The following is a 23,644-nucleotide window of genomic DNA, read 5'->3' as shown; positions in this document are numbered from 1 at the left end:
AAATTGTAACCTAGTAACATTTTTCCTAGCAGAATGCGAATGTACCCTTTAACCTAGTTGGAGAGCACAGTAAAGCAATGAGAGCCAAGTGTTTTTTTCATTCTTCCTGCTGATAAACTGCTACCAAAGAGCTTTACCTTCAAGAATATAAAACATACTTTTTACCTTAGTCTCACAGCAATCCAAAATTTTAACCACTTATAATGATTTATTTTCCTTAATTTGCTATTTTGGCTACAGTTGATCCAAGTTTTCTATAGTTTACTGCTCCTATCCACTTAGGGAATATACATAATACACATACCTAATGATGAAATTCCAGAAACAAAATCAGATAAACTTTTAGATTCTTGTGAAATCAATTACTATAAGACTTTTAAATCATCATTGATCTAAGATATAATTTAAAAGATGTCAGTGAACTTTTAGCTTGCAAATGAAAGCCCACATAACATCTGATTTGTAACAAAATATTAATAAAAAAGCTAACATAAAAATCGTTGGGAAAAGTGTTAGAACACTACTTAAATAGCAAATTAATTCAAAAAGAGGAAGATATCTTACCTAGAGGTAAGAACATTTTAATACATTCAATATGTAAAGGGAAAAGAATGAAACCATTAGAAAAACATAAGAAAATACAGATGAACATTTTCTTTCCAAAAGGAAAGTACAATACATTAGAATGGACTAAAAAAAATTAGCACCTTTAACCAAACAGTAAAGTAAAATACTTAATAAACCAAATGAAAATACTAGCAGCATATGACAAAGGACTGTCCTTAACAATGTCAATCGATAGGAAAAGGAAAAATATTATTTAGAAAATGACCAGTTAAATGTTTTCATTTTCTTTTTTGTTCATCTGCATCGTCAACATTTTATACAACAAATATACTCTAATCAGAAAGAAAGCTGTTAGAAAAAAGCAAAGATATGGAAAATATTTGATGACATTAAAAATGTTCACAATATGGTTTTATATTCAAAACAAGACACAGAACAATACAGAGTGTGATTCACTGTTGTATTTATAAAGGAAACAAGTGAAGGATGGAGGGATTATTTTTCTACAATAAACCGTATTACTTTATAATAAAGATATAACTTTAAAAAATTAGAATCAATGAGGAAGATGACAAAGTTGTCAAGAATCAGTTAATCTTATAATTTTATTCCAATTATTTATTTTAAGTTTATAAAATTGCAATTTGGGATGAAACTTTCAAAGGAAAAGTTCATAAACAGTATGATTTCTAACTAAAGGTGGTAAAACATTTTGCTTAGTTGATATTTGAATGTAAGGAAATCTGAAATTAGACATTAAGAAATACAGGCTTTATCTTACAACAGTGACTGCAATTATTCACTTGAAAAAATGAAAACAGCCAAACCTCATAACCTCAGAAGTAATGTTTGCAGTCTGGTTTCTGCGACTCAAAACAGACAAAATAGAATGAGATAATACAGTCAAAAAACTAACTGATTAGCAGGACCTCGTGGCGCAACTGTAGCGTGTCTGACTCCAAAAAACTAACTGATTAATCAGGGTCATAAGAGATGAACAAAAAAGGTTATTATTCAAATGGTAGATAAAGACTAAGAGTCTTCAAGATCTTAAATTATATAGATTAACAGAAGTTACTACTTCATTAAGTTCTAGAAGTTCTGAGTTGATGGAAATTCAGATTTTAAATGGCTAGAAGTTCACAAAAATATATTATTTCTAATCCCAGAATAAAAAAATTATAAAGAATGAACTGAATTTTACCCAGTAGAGGGGGTAATATATATGGAGGTATCCCATAGAGTCAAGACACTCATACTTTTTGAAAAGTCATTTCATTTGTACAGAACTAAAATTGACAGATTTTTAAATATACTAAGGCAAGGTGGGCCTCAGAAAACTCTTGTTGACTAATTCTAAGACAACGGTTACCTTTGCAGTTTCTCAGCATGAGTATACATCCTCTTGCTGCAGGAAAGACAACTTTTGGCATAGTTGACAAGTTCATCATTTCCCCCTTTCAAGGAAACATATTCTATCCTATCAAAGGAAATTTCCTCCTATTTCAGGAAGTTTCCCAAGATAACAATTAATAAAGACTTTGTTCTGTGGCAGATTACAGGTAGTTACAAATATTTAGCTACCACTCTCAGAGAGGTAAAGTTTAATTTCTCTCTCTGAATCTGGACCACCTTTCATGAGGGACATGACCAATATAACGTATATAGCAAAAAGGCACTTTTGCTAAAGTGACTGGAACTGTAGAAGTTACGTCACAAGACACCTTGCATTTTCAGAAGTTCTTCTGGAATTCAGGTGCCATGAAATGAGGAAGCCCAAAAAGTCCCATGAATATTAACCTGAGGCCCAACTTCAGCTCAACTCCATTTCAACAACAACCAGAATCAAATTATCTGTCATATGAGTTATGAGTTATGTGGAAGTCGATCCTCTGATTTACAATCAAGTTATTCTTCATAAACTGCCAATATGTGAGCATTGTAAGTGACTATTCTTGCTTTAAACCACCAAATAAATATTGGAGTTGTTTTTTAACCAGCAAAGATAAATGAAACACACTGTTTTAAAAATAAACTCTATATAGAAAGACAATAGAAACAGGAATTACTTCATTGATGAAAATTACTATTACTAAATAAAAAGGGCAGATGGAGGGAAAGCATATACCTAAAAGCCCATGAAGGAGGCTGAGATGGGTGTTAGTAAAGAAACTGTCTAAGAAATAAACTCTCAAGACCCACTCCTACTTATTAGCACAGACAAAACCTATTCCAACCTCAGAGAAGTACAATCTTCAGAGAAAGTCAACTAAAAACTTGAGAAATATTTGTGACGGTTTTCACAGATTGGATATAAAGTAAAGTAAAAGTCTACATGGTAAATGGTGATCTCTAATTTTCCTTTCACAGCCTAGCTTTATGTTAACAGCAAGGTTTATTACCAGGCAAGACACTGGAGGATTCACCACTGCAGAATAGTAACTGTCCCATAGGAAAGATCCATGATACTGTTATATTTTGAAAATAAGGCAGGCCACCATCTGTATTCCTTGCTTCAACATACAGAGCTAACATTCAGCTTTTAAGAGTTTAGTCCTTTTTATTTTTCTTTTTTTCTCAAAGGCTCACTAACTACCAGGAAACTTGCCTACCTCCATACATTCTGATCAGGGATCCATAATTAGTGCCTCTTATATGTAGAGACATAAGGATCACCAAACTTTGAGGAAAGTGTACAAGAGGAAATACAACAAACAACAGAAATAAACAATGCCTGGAGCAATAGAAAACTTGAAGAAACTCCAATCTTCAAAAAGAAGATAAACTATTTATTAAGAATATAAAGTAAATCGCTTTTTGAAAAGCAAAACAAATAAACCTGCTTATAAAGAGGACTCAAGAAAGTACTAGTCCTATCATAGCAACAATGAAGGCAGAGATCACTGAGCACTGCCTGCCAAACACTAAGCTAGAAAGTTATTTTAATCTTAGAATTCTGGAGAAGTGAATAAACATGGATGAAAAGCACAGCTTTTCCAGAACTTTTCTTTATCAGGAAGCTACTGCAAAATGTGTTGAAATAAAATGAGGGAATAACTCAAGAAGAAAAGGGATTCAAAACAAGAGGAGAAACTATGCACAATGCCATGAGAACACCAAGTCTAGATGGGAGTGGAAGAATGGAGGGTTCCCAAGTGATGACTCTCGGGAAACTAAAAATTGGTATTATTTTACAGGTGTAGCTAAGTAGAAAGTGTTATGGAGAAGTTTTACAGAGCTGGAAGGGTGAAAAGAGATTTAAGAAATTATGCAAATGAAAAATTGTTAATGACAAAACAAAAAGCTTAAAAAAAAAAAGGAAAATATGGCTCTCCCTGGTGGCGCAACAGATTAAAACACAGCATTGTGAGCTTAGCTTCAGCAGCTTCACCACTTAAGCATGAGTCTGATCCATGGCCAGGAGCTGACCCACATGGCACCGCAGACCTCTTCTGACCTGTCCACTGCACCCCTCAGCGGTGTACTTTGTCAATCTGCCTGTTCTGCTCCCCACTTTGTCTCTTGTGACTCCTCTCACTGCCCTTGCACCTCTGGCCTGTACCCCAGTTCTGTATACATAAATAAACAAACGTTAAACAAACAAACAAAAAATCAGGTGTAGGCCCTCCCTGGTGGCGCAGCGGGTTAAAGCACAGCACTGAGAATCTAAAGCCACTTCCGCATGAGTTCGATCCCCGCCTGCCCCAGAGGTGACCACATGGCGCGGCAGACCTCTCCTGGCCTGCCAGCTGCTCCCCTCAGCAGTGTACTTCATCGATCTGCCTGTTCTGCTCCCCACTCTGTCTCTGGTGAAGCCTCTCACCACCCCTGAGCCTCTGGCCTGTACCCTAGTTCTGTATGCACAAATAAATCTTAAAAAAAAAAAAAAAATCAGGTGTAAAAGACCACAGCCAATTACACTGTAGCTTGCCTAAACTCAAAAGTTAGTTTTTTGTTCTGTTGGTTTATATTGACTATTTTGAGGATACCCCCTAGGGTCAATTTGACTGAGGGAAAGGCTAGTTGAACTGAAGAAAAATCCAGGTTGCTAACTATTATTTAAACAGAACAACCTATGCCATATTGACTCTGAACCATTTCAGCAGCCTGAGCACTATTGGACAGAAAATGGGATGATGTCACAATGTTGCTTTTAGGGAAAAATGGACCCTAAAGAAATAACTATGTTACAAGGTTTTATAAGAGAGCTATGAATAATACCATGTATGACATTTCAAGAAAAGATACTAACTTTACATGAGGTAAAATAGGAGTTTTGTTCCTTTCTGAAGACACCTGAAAACTGCAGCTTTTTTTCTATCCCACCCAAACATCTGAAACCCAACCTTAAACTGACCTAGTATAATCTCATTTTAAAAACTTTTATCCTTAATTTTCAAACAAGAGCAAGTAGACTGATGCATGCTGTCCATCTTCCCAGAGAGACATACTGTGTCTCTGAGCCTACTACCCAGATAAAGGAGGGGAAAAGCTAGAATTGTAAGCACTACTGCACTCTCGGAACTAGCACTCTCCAGCTGCCAGAAGAGCTAAGGGAGAAGAAGGCAGAGAATGGTGGTGTTGATTCCATAAAGTTTTTGTGATAAAAATTTGGACAGATTCTTTTCTCCTGTATTCTGCTTATCACCCCCACCCCCAAGTAAGTTGAGAACCTTGGTATAAAAGAGAGAAAGGAGACCTCAAAAACTGGGTGATAGAGCACAAGGGGTAAAAAGAAAGGACTGAAACTTGCTCTCTTGGACTAGAGAAAATTTTAAAAGGTTAGAATCCATCAATGTTCCATTGGTCAACTTCTCCTTTATCCACTCTTTCTCCCCCTCATCATCATCTTCACCTTCATCCTCATCCCCTTCATCAATAGCTTCCAGTCCTCCTCCTCCTTCATTATCATCTTCTTCTCCTTCTCCTCTTTTCCCTTCTTTAATTCATGCCTGGAACCAAGTGGTACTGTAATGGATTTGGCCAAATACCATTTTTGATGACTTCTAACTCATCTGCACCTGCCTCAAAAAGTCAGTCAATCAGATAAAGCAGCTCTGGTTCCTGCTGCTGTCTTTTCCTGATGGCTATTTATTCTGCATTTGACTTGAGCATTTCCTCAGATTCTTTCCAGATTTCCATTTGATTACAGTGGATGCCGAAGATGAATCACTTACCATCACTCACATGAAATTCTTTGGACAGAACTTTATTTTCAAAGTAAAGGTTTTCATCAAAATAAAAACCTATTCTGTAACTTGGTGAAATATCTTTGAATTCTGTCACTTCCATTCTTGTCTAACATAGTGACTCATTATCCTCCTGCCTGAAGCAGTGTAGACATGTGAGAAGGTTGGAAATTGCTGTTACCCAAAAAGGTAGGATTTTGGCCATCCATTTTGACCTTCTTTGAAAAAATGCTTGGTGGAATTGTTGTATTTCTGTTCTACTTCAAAATCTCCTCATTGGCTTATTGATTGAGTCTGTTTGATTTTGTACTTTATCAATATGTTCAACTCTTTCTTGAAGCTCTTTTCTTTTTCTTCTACTTACCCAGGGAGTCTGACATCTTCTCTGGGCTGGGCTCAGGAGGAAGTATCGGTTTCTTCACATGAGGCTGGAGTGGGACTGGTGTTTAGGGGACATGCTCTGAAGAAAGTTGCAGAACCAGACCCAAGGGAACCAGACCTGGGAAAAGGCTCTGGACTGTCCTTTCTTTCTTTTTTAAATTCGTGCAGTTTTTTTTTTAAATAATAGTTTATTTTTACATCATTTTGTGCCTTTTTCCTTCTCAGTTGTAATCCCCATGGACTTCCCATCACCAAAGTCCTGTACACTTACTCTCTCCACCCCCAGGACTGTCCTTTCTTAATTAGTTACCAAAATAATTTTTTCTGAACATGGTTAACTATATTTGCTATTATTTCTAAAAATTAATTTGGAGGTTCTGATTCTTTGGACTCTAGCCTAGTTCACCTATTTGTCCTCCTTATTTATTCAATAATGTTCTAGGGAGCATTTATCAACACAAAACAAAGACTGTTTCAGCTCTTTCACCTCATTAGCAATGTGATCTTAGCCTCATTTCAGGCAAGGTGCTTTTGATCTGTATTTCTCTATTATGAAATCAAGAACCTGACCATTTTTATATTTCACTTTTCTAAATATTCTACCCCAGTCACATTATCATTTTGTTTTTACCATGGCAGTTTTCTACTTCTGAGCAGCTATCAACAATTTTACCTAAATCATAACCTCTTTAGATATAATTAAAGTGCTCTATTTGTTTTTTCACCATTGTCCTTACTTGTGCAGCCTCTGCATGTTCCAACATCTCTTCAAATTCCTGATAGTCTTCATCATCTGGTTCGGCACCTGAGAGTCGAGCTGCTCTCGCCATGAAATATGGAGGCAGTTCTCCAATTGCTGTACCGATACCCTAAGTAAAAAACCAAAATGCTCACATGAGATTGTTCTCAACCCAGTGATAGTGAACAGATCAAACCTATGATTCTGTGTCACCAAAAGCATGCTGGATACAGAGAATGTGTTAGTATACATGATAAGCAACTGAGTTTGATTTCTGACTTAACACTAACCTATGCAATACTAGGCAAGAAAATATGCATAAAATCCTTAAATTCATTCAGTATAGTGGTTAGATAAATATTTTCTAGGAAATCTTCTGGTATTTAGGATGTTGCTTTAAGCCCAATAAAACTTTTTTTTTTTTTGCGTGTGCAGAGTTAAAACTTTTAACAAATTGTGGTCAGGAAATCCCTTGGGAACTCAACATTAGGATGGATAAATTTTCACCACAGGAAAAATGTTTATTTCCTCAGGACATTGAGTGACTCATGTTTTAGTCACTTTTGGATTCTTGTTTTTGAAGAGATTTTTTTTCTATTAACTTAGGACATAAGGATGAAAACAAAGGTAAAAGAGTAAGGAACATGGTTTGAACTCAAATGACTAAAACACAGAATTGGTAATGATGCAAGAAGTACACAATCTCTAGGAAAAAGTCTCAACTTAGTCCATTCTTCTTGCCCTGAGTTACAATGAATGAAAAAGTACTGTTAGTTCTCAGAAGCACTTAAAGCCTATTTGCTCTGTCCATGTTGAAAAGAATCCCCAAAGTACATTATCAATTCAAACATTGTGTGATCACAGTGCTATATTCTAATGTGTGGAACCAGTGATTTCCAAGTGAAACTACATTCTCCTTACGTGAAGTAAAACTATTGAAAAAAAAAAACATAGAATTGCCAAAAAAATAAGATTATGTTTAAAGAACAGAGGGAGGGGTAGACAGAAACATATATGGAAGCTATATACATAGGAATAAAACAAAAATCACAGTTTGCTGACAACAAAGTTAATGTTAGAAAAGGTTGAAGGTTGTTAGAAAACTTTGAAGGTTGTTAGAAAAGCCAACTTACTATTTAGTAGTAAATTAAGGGAAAAAATCAAGTAATTACCTCACCTTATGTATAATAAAAATATTAAGGTTTATTTTGTTTATTTATATATATAAGAGCTGGGGTGCAGGCCAGAGGTACAGAGGGGAGGAGGTGAGAAGGTAAGAGAGGATTCACCAGACAGAGTGGGGAACAGACCAGGCAGATGGACTGAAATATACTGCTAAGGGGGTCAGTGGCAGGACAGGACACAGATCTGCTGCACCCTGTCTGGGTCAGCTATCTGACAAGGGCTAGAACCAGGCTAAGTGGTGACAGCCCTGAGACAACCCCCAGGCTACCAGGGAAACCCTCAACAAGTAAATTTGAAAAGAAAAACAAAGAAACAAAGGCAATTAGGAAAATACAAATACTAATTGGGTAAGTGATTTGAAGATAACATTGGCAGTCTTTCTTAGATGTGATAATACTTTTAAATCCTAAGGCTGATATAGTTACAGATGAAAAGTGATATGCTACTGGGATATCAGAAAACTGACAGCAAAGTGAGGAGGGATATAGATAAAACAATATTCATTAGCAGCTACTACTAGCCAAAGCTGGGTGATAACACTATGATTTAATTATATAATTCTTCACTTAAGAAATATTTTTTTCCAAACAAAAAGTAGGAATAAAAGTTAATTGTAACATTTTATTCCAAACTTGAACTCCCTGGGGGCCTGCTGGTTAAAGTCTAAGCACTATCAAGCTATTACCAGCCCCTGCAGCATGAGTTCCATCCCTGGCCATGGAGCTGACCCACAGGGTGCAGCAGACCTCTCTACTGCTCCCCCCCTCAGCAGTAGATCTGCCTGTTCTGCTTCTCACTCTGTCTCTGGTGAATCCTCTCGTGCTCCACACCGCTGCCCTACATCCCAGTTCTTGTATGCATAAATAAATATAAACCTTAAAAAAATCCCAAGCATATTAAAAAACAAAAACAAAAACAAAACATGAACTTCTCTAAAACCTGTTAAGTAAATCTTGGAAGCAATCATATGATTCAAACTCATGACAAGTTTCCTTAAAATTAAAAAGGAAGTAATGGATTGCAATGAAATAAAGTGTAACATACAGTCATACTTAGCTGACCATATTCTGTGTTACATTTTAATTCTGTTCATGTTTTCCCTTATTAGCAAGTATGGTGATCACAAGTCAAGACTGTATATGTTATTGCAAATAAAAAGAAAATACAGTCATCTAGGCAGGTTCTCCAAAACACATGATCTAGACACAGAAGATTATTTAGTCAGTTATCTCAAATTAGATGCTGAAGCTAATAATTTCATGATTAACACTTTTATAATTCTTACAAAATCAGAACAGAAGACCAAAACAAAACTGCAACACTAAAAACTATCAGCACAAGTTAATTAAAGCTTCCTTATTGCAAAAGAAAAATAGCATGTGGCCAAGCAAACATTCAGAAAGCTCTATGAAAAAATATTCCATATCAATATTTTAACCTGAAGTCTCTGCTTACTGAATTGGAAAAGTTTAATACAAGATAGGCAAAACTATTATCTTTATGGCGTATCAATTTCATTCAAAACTGGGGGAAGAGGAGGAAAACCTTCTGAGTTTTTGGGCTTCTAAAAAGCTTTGTTAAGTACATTTTCAAGCAAATCAGCATTTTTTTTTAGGTTAGGAATCGTAAATTTAATGTTAAAATCTAGAGTGTGATAATTTTTAACCAGAGGTTAAATGCAGAAGTTTGTAAGCTTGAAATCACAGAAAAACTCAGGGGTCTTGCAGTAATGTAAAAGAAAAAAAAAGATGACTATGTCAATTGTTTTCAGATTGCTTTGCAAATAAAAAAGAAAATTTGCTCCCAGTTCCCTTGTAGTCATTTAAAAAAAAAAAAAAAAGGTCTTAGAAAAGAATGAAGCTGCTACAACAATGGATGGAACTTCAAAACATGCTAAATGATATAACTCAGACCCAGAAAGACATGCATGATTCCATTTAGATACATTATCTATCTAGAACAGGCAGATTCATTGAGGCAGAAAGTAGAAAAAGGTTACTAACGGCTGGAGAGAGGAGGGAACAAGGAGTTAATGTTTAAAGGGTATAGTTTTTACTTAATGACAAAAAATTCTGCAAGTAGATATCAGTCATGGTCACACAATATTGTAAATGTACTTAATGCCAGTAAACTGTACATGTTAAAACGGTAAACCTTGTGCTATGTAAATTTTACCACAATAAAAACTCAGCACAAACAAAACCATGAACCTGACATATAAATCACCGTAAAAGGTTGTGCTCTTTGAAAATTATCACACAAGTTCTCCTCTACCCTGCTGTGTTTTCCCCTTGTTCCTTCTTGTTATCCTTAACTCTCAACTTAAGCACTGCTTCTCCATGGGAATCCTCCCTGAACCAGAGAAGAGAACAACTGAGTTATACACTACATTTCTCCTTCACAGCACTTATCTCAATAGGTACTTATAAATGTATTTCTCCTTGCTAATTATTTCTCTCACTAGTATATATTTATGGTAGTGAAGTCTTTGAAGATATTTTACTTTGCAAAGTAAAGAAAATTTTGAAAAGGTTATCAGTTTTAAACTCTTGAAATCTGGGTCCTCTCTAGTGGTACAATGGGTTAAAGTGCTAGCTGTAGCCCCATGAGCACAAGTTCAATCCCAGCCTGGGAGGTGACCCACCTGGTGTGGTAGACCTCTCCTGACCCACCTGCTGCTCCCCACAGCAATGTACTTTGTTAATCTGCCTGCTTTGTTCCCCACGCTGTCTCCAGTGAATCCTTTTACCGCCCCTGCACCTCTGATCTGTAACCCAATTCTGTATGCATAAATAAATACATCTTAAATATATACATATACATATATATAAATAAACTCTTGAAATGTGACGGCAGAACTAAGGCTACCACAAGGGTCAGGGGAACAAAAAAAAAGGGAAGGCTTATATTTGTAGAGGTGTGAGCCTATAGCCAAAAGCATAGTGCTGTAAATCAGCATTATCTCAATAAGTATAATATATATGTAGATACATACATGCATACATACATACATACATACATACATACATATATAAATCAAGTGAGTTCCCTAAAAACACATGGATAGGAACACAAATGGGATCAAATTTATGTTCATATCCTCAATTTTGAGAATCAAGGCCAAGTCAAGATTTCTCCTTGTTTAAAAAAAGATTTATTTATTTATGCATACATAACTGGCGTACAGGTTAGAGGTGCAGAGTGGGGAGCAGCGAGTGAGACAGGAGAAGTCTGCTGCGCCATGTGGACCACCTACAGGGTAGGGGAACAAACCACCACTGAAGCATCTGCAGCTACCTTGCAGTGTTGCGTCCTAACCTGTTGCACCACTAGGGAGGGCCTGATTTCTCACTTTTTATAAATGTGCTCCATTTAGCCTTTCTTAAAAATGAAATTCAGTGGCATTAACTGCATTCACAAAGTTGGTTAAGAATCATCACAATCAATTTCTAAAATTTCTTTTATCACCCAAAAAGATACCCATTAAACATTAACTTCTCCTCCCTTAGTAACCTCTAGTCTACTTTTTGTCTCTATGAATTTGACTCTTCTAGATAGTTCACATTAGTACAATTATAGAATTTCTGTCTTTCACTTGTTTTTCAAGACTCTATAAATATACTTATCAATGCTTCATCACTTTTACTTTTAAAAGATTTATTTATTTATATATACAAGAGCTGGTGTGTAGGTTAGAGGTACAAGGGATGGGGGTGAGATTTATCAGAGATAGATTGGCAGCAGAACAGGCAGATCTACTGAAATGCACTGCTGAGAGGAGAAGTGGGTGAGACAGGAGAGGTTTGCTGCACCATGTGTGTTAGCTCCCTTGCAGGGGACGGAACTCCTGCTGCAGTGGCTGCTGACAGCTTCACAGTGCTGAGACTTAACCCCCTGCACTATCACTGAGGCCCAGTCTCTATGTTTTCTTCTAAAAGTTTTATAGTTTTGCTTTTCAGTTTAGGTGTTCAAGGAATTTGGATTATTTTTATATATGTGTAGTGTTAAGGTCTAACTTCACAATTTTGAATGTGAGTATTATTAGTAACCTTTGTCGAAAACAACAGGAACAAATTTAAACACTTCATAAATATTAAGTTTTTTACTAACAAAGATAATTCCAAGGAAAAATATGAAATGCAAACAAAATCTATACACATTCTTGAAATATGTACAAAGCCTAATGTTGATTGTTAGGAGGTAAATTTAAGGGACAGTGTATATTTTTTAGGAGCTTACAATTTATTTGGGGAAGTAAGTCACTAAGTCAGCCAAGTTAACTAATTTAGGGAATGTTTGGATTAAGGCCAAATGTGCAGCTACAGACAATAATGCACTCTGGGAGTTCAGAAGAGGCAGTTATCACTGCCTGTTGGGATGGAAATTTTTCTTTGTTGCCATTAGCACTAATTCAGACATGTAAATCATTTTTGAAAGGTCAAACAGAAAAATAGAAGACCAAAGTGAGTGTGTGTGTGTGTGTGTGTGTGTGTACATATACATAAAATCACTTCTGTTAGTTTACTAGTTTTTCACCAAAAAACGAATGTGGTCAAATTCATAAAACATATGCAACTAGTACAATGAACTTGTTTCCAGTGTTTATATAAATGAGTAGCAGGAAATATGACAATTTTTCCTGTCTTTCATATTCAACAGATTTGATGTATGGTATTTCCCTTATAATTCTTTTAAAAACACAAAATAATTACTAAAACTTAAATGTGCCTGTAAATTGACTCTTGTGGACATACTCATGTTCATTTTAGTTTAAAAAACTGGAAAAAAATGATCAGGAATTATAGAGAACATACAAAAAACTTACAGGAAAAAACAGCAATTCAAATAATGAACTAGAAAATAATTTAAATATTAACATAAGTGTTTGCCAAAAGAACTATTCTGCAATAACAGATATTGAATGAACTTAGGCAAAAAAAAAAAAAAGGGGGAGGGAAGAATACTTTGTGTGGATTAAAATAACATGCCATTGAACATGTCTAAAACCTTCCCAAAATATAATTCTGCAAACCACAAAAAGAATAACTCATACAACTATCCACAAATATAAGTAAATATTTGTATATGTATGTGATTACCATATACAGTCTGATACCTCTATTACAGCAAAACTTGCTTTATTAAAAAATGTTCAATCTTATTTTATTATTATAAAAACTCAAAATGTGAAATGAGTCCTCTAAAAATAAACACAGAATATTTCAATTTAGGAGTTGAGACATACAATACTTAGATTCTGGACAGAGATATCACTACTGGTTATGTGTTTTTCAAATAGGCACTGGTGAAAGGTTGCAGAGAGTTTATTTGCATCAGCTACACCCCTTCCCCTTTTCCCTGTTGTTGTCTAGTTGTCATCAGTTGCTTCATGGCACCTATAATTTCATGCCTACCTTCTGAATATCATTTACAAACAGGAAAATTTTTGAATGTTATCTTTTTACTGGAAGTAGGTAGCTAATGACTTAATAAATAATATACTTAATATTCCTTTAAATTCAATTTCAATGAGGTATAACAAAGTATCAAGATAGGGAGGACAATTTTAGACAAATATGAAAATGAGTATCTTACCCACATGCAGGCCTCAGTTCTAACTTTTGAGATGATACTCCACAAAGAAATGGCTCCTTCAGTGCTTTCTTCATTTGGACAAATAATCTGATCAGGATAGGGTGGTTCAGGGAAATTAACTGAATTGCATTCATAAGCAGCTAATGTAACTGAAGCTATATGTGGACCCTATAAAACAAATGAGAAACTTTTGATGAGAAAGGAATTATCAATAGTTATTTTCATAGTACCTGAATTACTCGATATTAGTAGAAAAAATGTTAGCTTTTAAATAACAGTAATGTAACAACATATTTCAAGATGCAATTAGAGATTTAATAAAAATAACCTTTACCAAAATTCTCATCTGCTGAAAAGAAAATTCAGATATATATTGAGGTACAATTACACTAAAAATCACTTTTTTTTTTGGTATGATGAATATATTCAGTCTTGTAAGGTTAACCAGTGACAATACAGGTCATTTCTATAACCACATACAGTTCCCCTGTGCCCTTTTGTAGTCAATTTCCTTCCCCCAACATTAGCCTCTGGAAACCATATGATTTCTAGCTTGATTTTGATTTTATTTCCCTATTTCTCATTTGTAATGATGTCATCCCCTATGATAAAAACTTGGTGTCCCTAATTTAAGAATACCACTTTTGTCCTTAACTTAAAAAGTTGATGAATTAACCTTCTCTCTCCCACTGAGTTCCTAAAACAAAAGTAAAACTGTGGAACCAGTACCAGCCCTTAAAGTTGTTTTTTCTATTGAAGGCTTGTGCTACTTTGTACCATTATTTTGAAAATATTAATATTTAATAGTAACAACACAGATTAAAAGTTTGTATGTGCGTTAAAGGTTTATACAACAATGCACATTAGGCCAACATGGAGAGGAAGGGTCTGATAAGAATATACTCAAGTATAAATTCTTGGGTTCCCTGGCACAGGTTGATTCAATAGGCAGATGTGGAAAACTGTGTGTTTTAAACATGCTCCTCAGTGTCCTTAACTGTAAAAGAGACTAGGTTAAGAATCAACGGGAGAATGCTAAAGTTTCTGACCCTTTTCTCTGGGGATCACCCTGTTAAAGAGGATCATAAAAAAGGCTATCTCAGACAAGTTACTTAACCTTTCTGGGCCTTAGCTAGATCATAGTTTTAATTTGTAACAAGGTTTAAAAACTCTAAATTAATATCAATTTCCAAAATTCTCAAGAGATGTGAGAACTGAAATTTGGACATTCATAATATGTTGCTCTAATACATGATAAGTATTCACTTTGAAACATCCTGCAGAGTGGCCATAAGCATAACCTTTACGTGGTTCACGTTCTGGCCTTTGCCACTTTACTTATTTTCCTCCTCTGTAAAATGGGAATAATAAAATACCCTTGGGGCCTTTATTCTGGGGATATTGTGAAGTTTAAATTAGTTTACACAAAGTGCTTGTATAAGTCCTCAAGAAGTACTAGTTACTAGTTGCATAGAAAAAGATTTGTAGTATAAAATTATACAGAGGCCCTCCCTGGTGGTGCAGCGGGTTAAAGCACAGCATTGAGAAGCTGAAGCCACTTCTGCATGGGTTCAATTCCCGCCTGCCCCGGAGGTGACCACATGGTACAGCAGACCTCTCCTGACCTGCTCCCCTCAGCAGTGTACTTTGTTGATCTGCTTGTTCTGCTCCCCACTCTGTCTCTCGCCACCCCTGAGCCTCTGGCCTGTACCCCAGTTCTGTATGCACAAATAAATCTTTAAAAAAAGTTACACATAGATACAACAAATATTCTTTACACATAAGTCTTTTAAAATCACATGTTGAAAATTTGTAGTTCAAAGATAAAGTGCCTAAGATGCAGTGACGAAAGCAAAATATTAAAGAGCAACTATTGCTATTTAGAGAAATGGTAATACAAAACATTTTTTTGTTTCATGTTAATATGAAAGATACTCATAAATCTAAGTTGTATTTCTCCCAAAATGTGACAGGCATTTTTTGCTCAAATAAAACCTAAGAAATGAAATTCTATACTTGGAAGTGAATCCATTAATTATTAGGTTTCTAAAAAAGAATTTAATTAATTAAAAATAATAAATATGTTCTTTGGGACAGATGAGACTACATAAACTGTATACTAACACCTATCAGGTACAACTAGGGAAAAAAAAAAGATCTGTAACTTCTACCTGTAATGTTTGAAATCACAGAAAAATGTGATTTAAGTAGAACAGAAGAAATTCAAGAGCTTGCCCATGATAACAATACACAACCCTCCCAATTTAGGCTATAGGGACAGTCTACCCCTGAACTCTAGAAACGAACTCTAAGTGAATAAAAATCAAACTGTTGTGGGTCTTAATATAATGAGATTTGTGGTATGCACAGAATAGAAAAAAGCCTACTTTTCTATTCCAGAAATACAGATTTGTACCCTATCAGATTAGATATATTATTCAACGTGGGAAAAGACTTGTTCATAGTTTTAGTTGTAGTTGATTCTTAAAAAGGAAATTTTCAGCAAAAATCTGATGAAAATTTTTTTTCTTAAAGAAAGGACTGTTCGTTCACACAACTGATGCATACTTTCCATAACCACACTAACAAGTCATAATTACTCAGCCTTAAAGCAGATGCAGAGGTTCCAGACAAAATGAACATGAGTAACTCAACTTCTTGTTCTTTGTTCATTCTCAAAGAGTCCCTTTAAGCTTGTACCTTGACATTTTAGTTTAAACTCTGGTTAATGATAGGAAACCTCACAAGTTCTTTTCAATGCTATAGGTTAATATTAACCTAAATATAATTCACTTGTCTAAAATAAATATTAGTTTATATGAAAAATCCCAACACAAAATCTAACAACAAAAATCATTTTGATTAGAAAAATTTAAAGTTATAAATAATCACTTTGAGAGTGTTTTTTAAAACCTACAAATAGAACCACAATCTATCAAATAGAAAAGTTCATTTTAATAATGCTAAATGAAGAAATAAGGGATAAGGACAAACAGCTATCGTGTAAATAGAAAAAAAGCAAGAACTATCATAAAACATAAGAATGTACTGAGTAAGCTCCAGCTCTAATGGGGTCATGGATGGTATTAGTATGTATACAGGTTAAAGGTCCTAGCCTGTGACTCAAGTTTTTCTACCTCAGCTCATGAAGAAACTGGTACAGAATTTTACTTGTATGGTAACTAACTACAAAACTGGCAAAATATATATAGAAAAATTTCTTTCAGACTTTGTACCACAGGAATTATAGGACTTCTAGAAATATACATGAGCATCCCCTTTAGACTTTGGCAAACAAAGTTACATGCAGGTAACTATAAACTATAGTGTCCTTGAATTCACATAGGGCTAGAAACAATTATATTAGAGATTCGCATCAAGGAAGACCCTGAAAAGAGCTTAGACTAAAATCTATTCTACAAAGGCCATAACAGGGCTTTTTTTGTTTTTAAGTCTTAGGTTAAGCTGATTCACAGGTTAACTGCCTACTAAAATTAACAAAAAACCCTGATGCTCTATAAAGGAAGACAACATTTTAAAAGTTAACAATACCCAATATAAAATAACTAGATATATTAAGCAAGAAAATATGACCTAGAAACTAAATTAGTCAATACAGACAGACTTAGAAATGCCAGAGAAATTGGAATTAGCAGACATGTACTTAAAAATGGTGCATGTAAGTATGCTCAAAGGGATTTAAAATAGCAGTTGGCAAATTTCAGTTCATGGGTCTACCACCTGTTACATAAAGTTTCAAAGAATACAGTCATGTGCTATAATGGCAAAATTCAATAATTTTGATATTCTAATGGCCTATAAAGTCAAAAACATTTATACCTTGGCCCTTTACAGAAAAAAATTTGTTAAACCCTGATTTAAACGAAGACATAAACATGATGAGGCAAGTGCAGGGGAAAAAAAAACCCACAAAACAGAACTTCTGGAACTGAAAATAAAAAACCTGAGTAGAAAATTCATTGTATAGATTATCAACAAATTAATCAGTGTAGTAGAAAAATATTAGAGAACTTGAAGAAAGAGTTTAAGCTAAAGGACACAGGAAAATACAGGTTATGAGAGGTGTAACACAGCAGTGACCTGTGGTGTAATACCAACCATTCTAAATGTGTACTGGTATTCTAACCATGTAACTGTAAACCCAGAAAGAGAGGAAAAAAGGGGTAGTGGTAATACAGAAAAAAATACTAAGAAATTATTAACAGTTTTAAGATTTGATGAAAAATATCTATTAACCTAAAGATACAAGAAACTCAACAGCCATGAACCTATATCCTGAAAACATAGTCATAAACTAATGTTAAAATTTCTTTAAAATTTAAAGAAACTCAACTATGAGTCAGGACTAACTCAAAGAAAATAAAATATACTGTCAAGCTGCTGAAAATCATCATAAATCACAAATTGCGTAACTGTGATGATGAGAAAAATCTTAACAGTAATCAGAGTGGATAAAAGATATCTATTGGGAAGTATAAATGAAACTTATAATGTGACTTGAAATGGGCTGAAAAAAAACTTTTAAATAACAAAACCTAGAAATAATATACTGAAAAATATATTTAAAGAGTAAAAACATTTCAAACAAACAAAAATTATAAAAACTTGTTTCAATAAATTTGCACAGTAAATGTTAGAGGCATTTTCGGATTGAAAGTGACAGCAGATAGAAACATTTCTATACACAAAGGAGTGAAGAACAATGGAAATATTCTTCCTTAAAAAGTCTCAAAAAATAACTGGTTGTTTAAAGCAAAAAGTTAAACAACAAAAAGCATGGGAAGAAATAAACAGAATATACTATTTTAAAAAAATGTTTAACTGGACTATGGTGATGGCACATGAGTGATTTGGTGATGGGAAGCCCAAGGGGTTTGCAAAGGAGATGGGAAAATGCACAAAACGATGTAAAAATAAACTATTACCTATATATGTATGTATGGAACTATACATACATACAACTACAGGAAAAAAAAAAACCAAAAAAATAAAAAACCATTTAATCCAAAAGAAAGTAGGAAGAGGGAAAAAAAATAGGTGGGACAAACAATTTTGAAGGTAGACTTTAATCCAACCATATTAATTGTAAGTGGAGGCAGAGTGTTAGACTGGATTAAAAAGCAAGAATTAATGTTGTCTATAAGAAGTCTATGTTAAAAAGACCTAAAATTAATAGTATGAAATAAAGATAAGCCATTTTAAAAGAATAAGAATCATAAAATAAATGGAGTGAAAATAATATCACATAGTATTGACTTCACGATAGGGACTATTACTAGAAATGAATAGGGTATTTCATATGATAAATGAACTAACTCTCAGGAAGACAGAACATACTTAAATGTTTAGGCACCTAGTAGGAGTATCACATACATAAAGCAAAACAAGAGGAACTAAAAGGAGAAATTAAAAAATCCACAACTACATTTGGAAATTTCAAAACTCTTCTGTTTTTGGGCCCTCCCTGGTGGCGCAACAGGTTAAAGTGCAGCACTATGAAGCTATTGCAGCCACTGCAGCAGGAGTTCAATCCCTAACCAGGGAGGTGACCCACATGGCACAGCAGATCTCTCCTGACCAGCCTGCTGCTCCTCTCAGCAGTTTATTTCAGTCCATCTGCCTCCTCTGCTCCCCACTCTGTCCTGGCGAATCCTCTCATCTCCTGCATCTTTGGCTTATAACTCAATTCCATATGCATAAATAAATAAATATTACACAAAAAACCTCTAATTAGTTGGTAGAACAGTAAGACAAAGAATGTGTAACTACAGACAACTTAAACATATGGAACATTCCACAGAAAAATAACATACATATTGTTTTCACATATACATGGAATAGTCACCCAGATAGACTACATGCTGTGATATAAACTGAGTCTCAGTATATTTCAAAGATATGCTATGTGGAAAGGTAAAGTCCAATACAAGAAGTACTACTTAAGGAAAAATGGCAAATGTGTAATCTAAAAGATTACTGATCCTCAAAGGACAGTGTTCTTTATTCATTGTGGTGGTAATCAAAGGAAGTCAAACAGCTGTCTATAGTCATAATGTTATTTCCCAGCATAGGAAGCTTTAACCAACAGATGGCAAGTTAACACTCACTAACTGCATGCACACTTAGCTCCTGAGAAATCTTAGTTAATACCAGTGGAAATTCCCTTTAATGACAAAGAGGTTAAACTTTATGATTATGAGGAAATGCTATAGTTGCATCAAAATGATGAGTTTTAGGGTCATTTTAAAAAATGCACTATAGTCATTGTAAGTGAAGGCAACTCTGAAATATTCAGCTATTTGCAACATACTGAACATTTGGTTTTGCTTCAGTTTAAATCCCATATCGAGTCTCAGGAGTTGCATGTGACATATTTTTCAAGGTTTTGATAACAGAAAAATTTTGCCTTGTCCAGGATAACAGAAGTAGTGATTAGCTATTCAAGAGCATGTCTGGGTGAGAGGCAAAACCATAGTCAGATCACAGGGTAAGATTTCTAATAAAAGCAAATGTAGGTTTCTATCTGTGGGAAAGTATTTTAAATCTTAAAATATTGTAGATAAAATTTATAAATTATATTTCTATAATTTATATTTTCATTAAGAATTTAAAAGAGGAAGTTTAATATTAGTAATAGAAAAATATTAAGAGACAATTTTAGCTTCAGGAGTAGGAATATACTCCTATTAAGAGAATTTTAGAATTTAAAAATTACCTTAAAGATCTAAAATTCTACCACACAAAATTTGGTAACCTGGTAGTGAAGAGAATTTCTAAGTCGTGTTCTGATAACACTGTAATACGTATAGAAGCCCTGAGAAAAGAAGTTCTGGTGCCACAAACACAAATAAGGACTTTGTATGGAAGCTGTAGGCGATTTATACCTTAACCTCTCCTTCTGTAAAAAACAAAACAAAACAAAACAAAACCTATATAAATGACAAACTGTATACTGATGCCTCATTTTTTTCTGGATCTTGAACTACCTGGGTTTATTTTAGGGCCCTTTCTTCCAGAGATACTGTTTTAAAAAATAAGTATTTAAGAAGGTCATACTAATCATGAACCTAATTTAGCCAAGTCTCTTATCAACCAAGATGAAGAAAATGATGTCACATTAAGAGTACAGCATGTGTGTGTATGAGTTTCTGTAGGGAGATGAGTAGACAGACATTCCTCTACCCTAGGTGATAACCTGAGAACAGATAAAACATTTCTACAGACTGGTGTTGTTTGCACAACATCTGTAATGTTAATACATAGCCTAGTCCATCATCTATAAACAGAAGTCAAGCAAGATCCCAAAGGCAAAATTTCCAATTAGTTCTGTCTGGAAAGTTTAGAGCAAAGGTAATAAAATCAAGAATCCTATGCTGGGAAAACATTTGTTTGCCACACTTCTACACTGAGGAACAAAAGCAGGCAATGGTTAGTCTGGAACGTGATTCACTGAGAATATATAGGTGATAAATAAATGAAACAAGGTGAGAAATGGTGTCTACACAACTTGCAAAGTCCTTTTTCTTACCATTTAACTGTTAGGGGGATTCAGAAATGCTTTCAAACAGGAATTCTATCCCTCACATTTTTTTACTCAATGTTTTTTTTTCGATATAGTCAGAAAACAACTTACATAAGGCTGAAGAACATCAAACTGTTGATTCCAAATGGGCACTTCTAACTAATATTTATATCCTGCTCCCTCTCTATATAGTACAGTGTGTCAAGACAATAAGGGGGGGCATTAGTTAATGTGGGCTTAAATTTTTCAACCTATTAACTTACAAGATATTATTAGACTTCTATCTCACATTCCATATTTGATGAAAACTCCAGTAATAATTGCAATAATGCCAATATTGCCAGGGCAATAATATCAGATAATAGGGCAAAATTACATGATTTATAAGGTAAAAAGTGTCATAAGAACAAAAAAGCTAATCCAAACAATCAATTTTATAGTTTATGTTCCAAATTCTAAGAACCAATCTTTGAAGAATTTTTATTATACTGAAATAATCCACTAATAAAGATATGTTTCACTTTTCCTCTCTGAACCTAAGCAACTTTTAATCATAAAGTTGATTTAGTGTTTAGGAAAAATGGGCCACATATTTACAGAGAGAGCTGGAAAAAAAAGAGGCCAATCTAAATTGTTTAAAATTTATCCCCAACAGATCAAATTTCAACTACACAGAATCTTCTCAGTTTTTATTTAGGTATACTTTAATAAATAGTTGACTTAAAGACAGGAAGTTATCCAGTCTGTGCATATTCCTTTTATTTGGCAAAAATTCCAGCCTTATGTTAGAGACCTTAGTTTCCTTCTTTTGATGTGGTGATGTTCGTAAGAGTTACTTAGATGAGTCATTCCTTGGGGAAAGACAGGGAGAAGGGCTTATCATGCCCTCACCAAAAGAAAAAAAAAAAAAAATGGCACAGACATTTTTTTTTTAAAGAAAAGCCTGTTGGTCTTCCCGCAAGAACCCTGAGTCACATTGCATGCCTATATCCAGTGTCAGTACACTTATACACAGCATTATCAAGTCACATCACAACCTTACTTTTGGCAACTTCTCTTTTTTGTCTTAAGAGAGGAACAAACAGGTGAGCAATTAATAATAAGCAGGAAAAAAAGTGAAGAGGCTGGTTAGGTTTTTAAAAAGAATTATTCCACCTCATGATATTAAACAGTCATGGCAGTATTTCTCTTAATGAATCATCTTTACTATTTCATTTCAATCCATATCGAAGCAGTTTTCCAAATAACATTTACTTAAGGCAATAAATAGCCAAGAGTAAAAAAAGTATAAGACATGCCTGCAACTCAGGAAAAAAGATTTTATAAGAGCATATTGTAATACTATTATAGATATAATACTCTTGTTCATTAAAAGAAACTACTACATAGAGGTATTCTGTAACTATCTGGCAGCAATCATGTCAGATTTTTTAAAATGTATATTTCTTTTACTGTCTGTTTCAAGGATCAAATAATCCTAAACCTTAAGGCACAAGTAGACCTCTGATTCTAACACAGGTGCAAAATGTCTCAAAACTAAACCTACATTTACTTCATAACAAATACTATTAAAATGATTATGTAAAATGGTTCATAAATAACTCTCAGAGGATAACACATTGATGGTATAGATTCTAATAAGATCTTAACTATTTTACAATAAAATTAAATAGTTCCAAAACTTTTCTGTACTCCACTGCCATTCAGATGGGACAAATTTAATGGAGAGCCTCTCCCCACCTTACGCCTCAAAGGATAGGAAATTCAGTGGTTAAACTATAAGACAAAGAGAAAATATGTCTATAAAATATACTCAGCCTTCTATCAATACTTGGATATCTTTTAAAACTGTAAAATGATTGTTGCTAATTTTTGTTTTTAGAGTTCTCTGTCCAGGAGTTAGGAAGATCTGAAAGGGATAGAGGACTTATATCATTCTCCAGGAAACTGCTCCACCTAGTGTCCAAAACTGTTCATATCCAACATCACGTGGAACTGGCAAATACTTGCCAAGGGACTCATTCCCCTTGTTATTGTTGAATAGAACAGTCTTGACAAATCAATGGCACATGCAATTTAAAAATGGCTCTTTAATCATCTGCTTGTCCTGTAACTTGATGAGTAATGATGTGCGTGCAATATAAGGGGGCATGTTTGAGATCCATTTCTCACTATCAAGTACCAAAGTTCCTGTTTTTTGTTAATCTCATTATATACAGAGTGTGAATCAAATTTTTCTAGAATAGCAATAATTCTAAGGTGACTACTGAAATCCCAGCTGTTTATAACAGTCTAAACTTAATCCATAAATTATTTTCAAATGATTGTAATGTTGTGGAAACTGGTATTTAATAATAGTATATATCAAAAGTTAAAACATGAAATTAGAACCAAATCTAGCTGTCATCAAGCAGTTTTTCTGGAAGAAATTCTTTTCCTTTTTCT

At 34.3% G+C, this 23,644-nt stretch overlaps 1 protein-coding gene and 1 pseudogene across 2 annotated transcripts in view; both read right to left on the bottom strand.

Moving 5' to 3' along the window:
* Positions 1-23,644, bottom strand: part of VMP1 (vacuole membrane protein 1) — a 101,228-nt gene that overhangs the window by 41,470 nt on the left and 36,114 nt on the right. For both annotated transcript variants that reach the window (XM_004684435.2, XM_012726654.1), the window contains exons 6-7: positions 13,657-13,824; positions 6,875-7,006 (exon numbers count right to left, since the gene is read on the bottom strand). In XM_004684435.2, the coding sequence (XP_004684492.1) occupies positions 6,875-7,006; positions 13,657-13,824 (300 nt within the window). The remainder of the gene's footprint in view (positions 1-6,874; positions 7,007-13,656; positions 13,825-23,644) is intronic.
* On the bottom strand, positions 5,268-5,961 carry LOC105853736 (annotated as a pseudogene).

This window comes from Condylura cristata, unplaced genomic scaffold (genome assembly GCF_000260355.1).
Source record: "Condylura cristata isolate star-nosed mole 26May11 unplaced genomic scaffold, ConCri1.0 scaffold00017, whole genome shotgun sequence".
Taxonomy (NCBI): Eukaryota; Metazoa; Chordata; class Mammalia; order Eulipotyphla; family Talpidae; genus Condylura; species Condylura cristata.
This window is presented reverse-complemented; position numbering and strand designations above follow the sequence as displayed.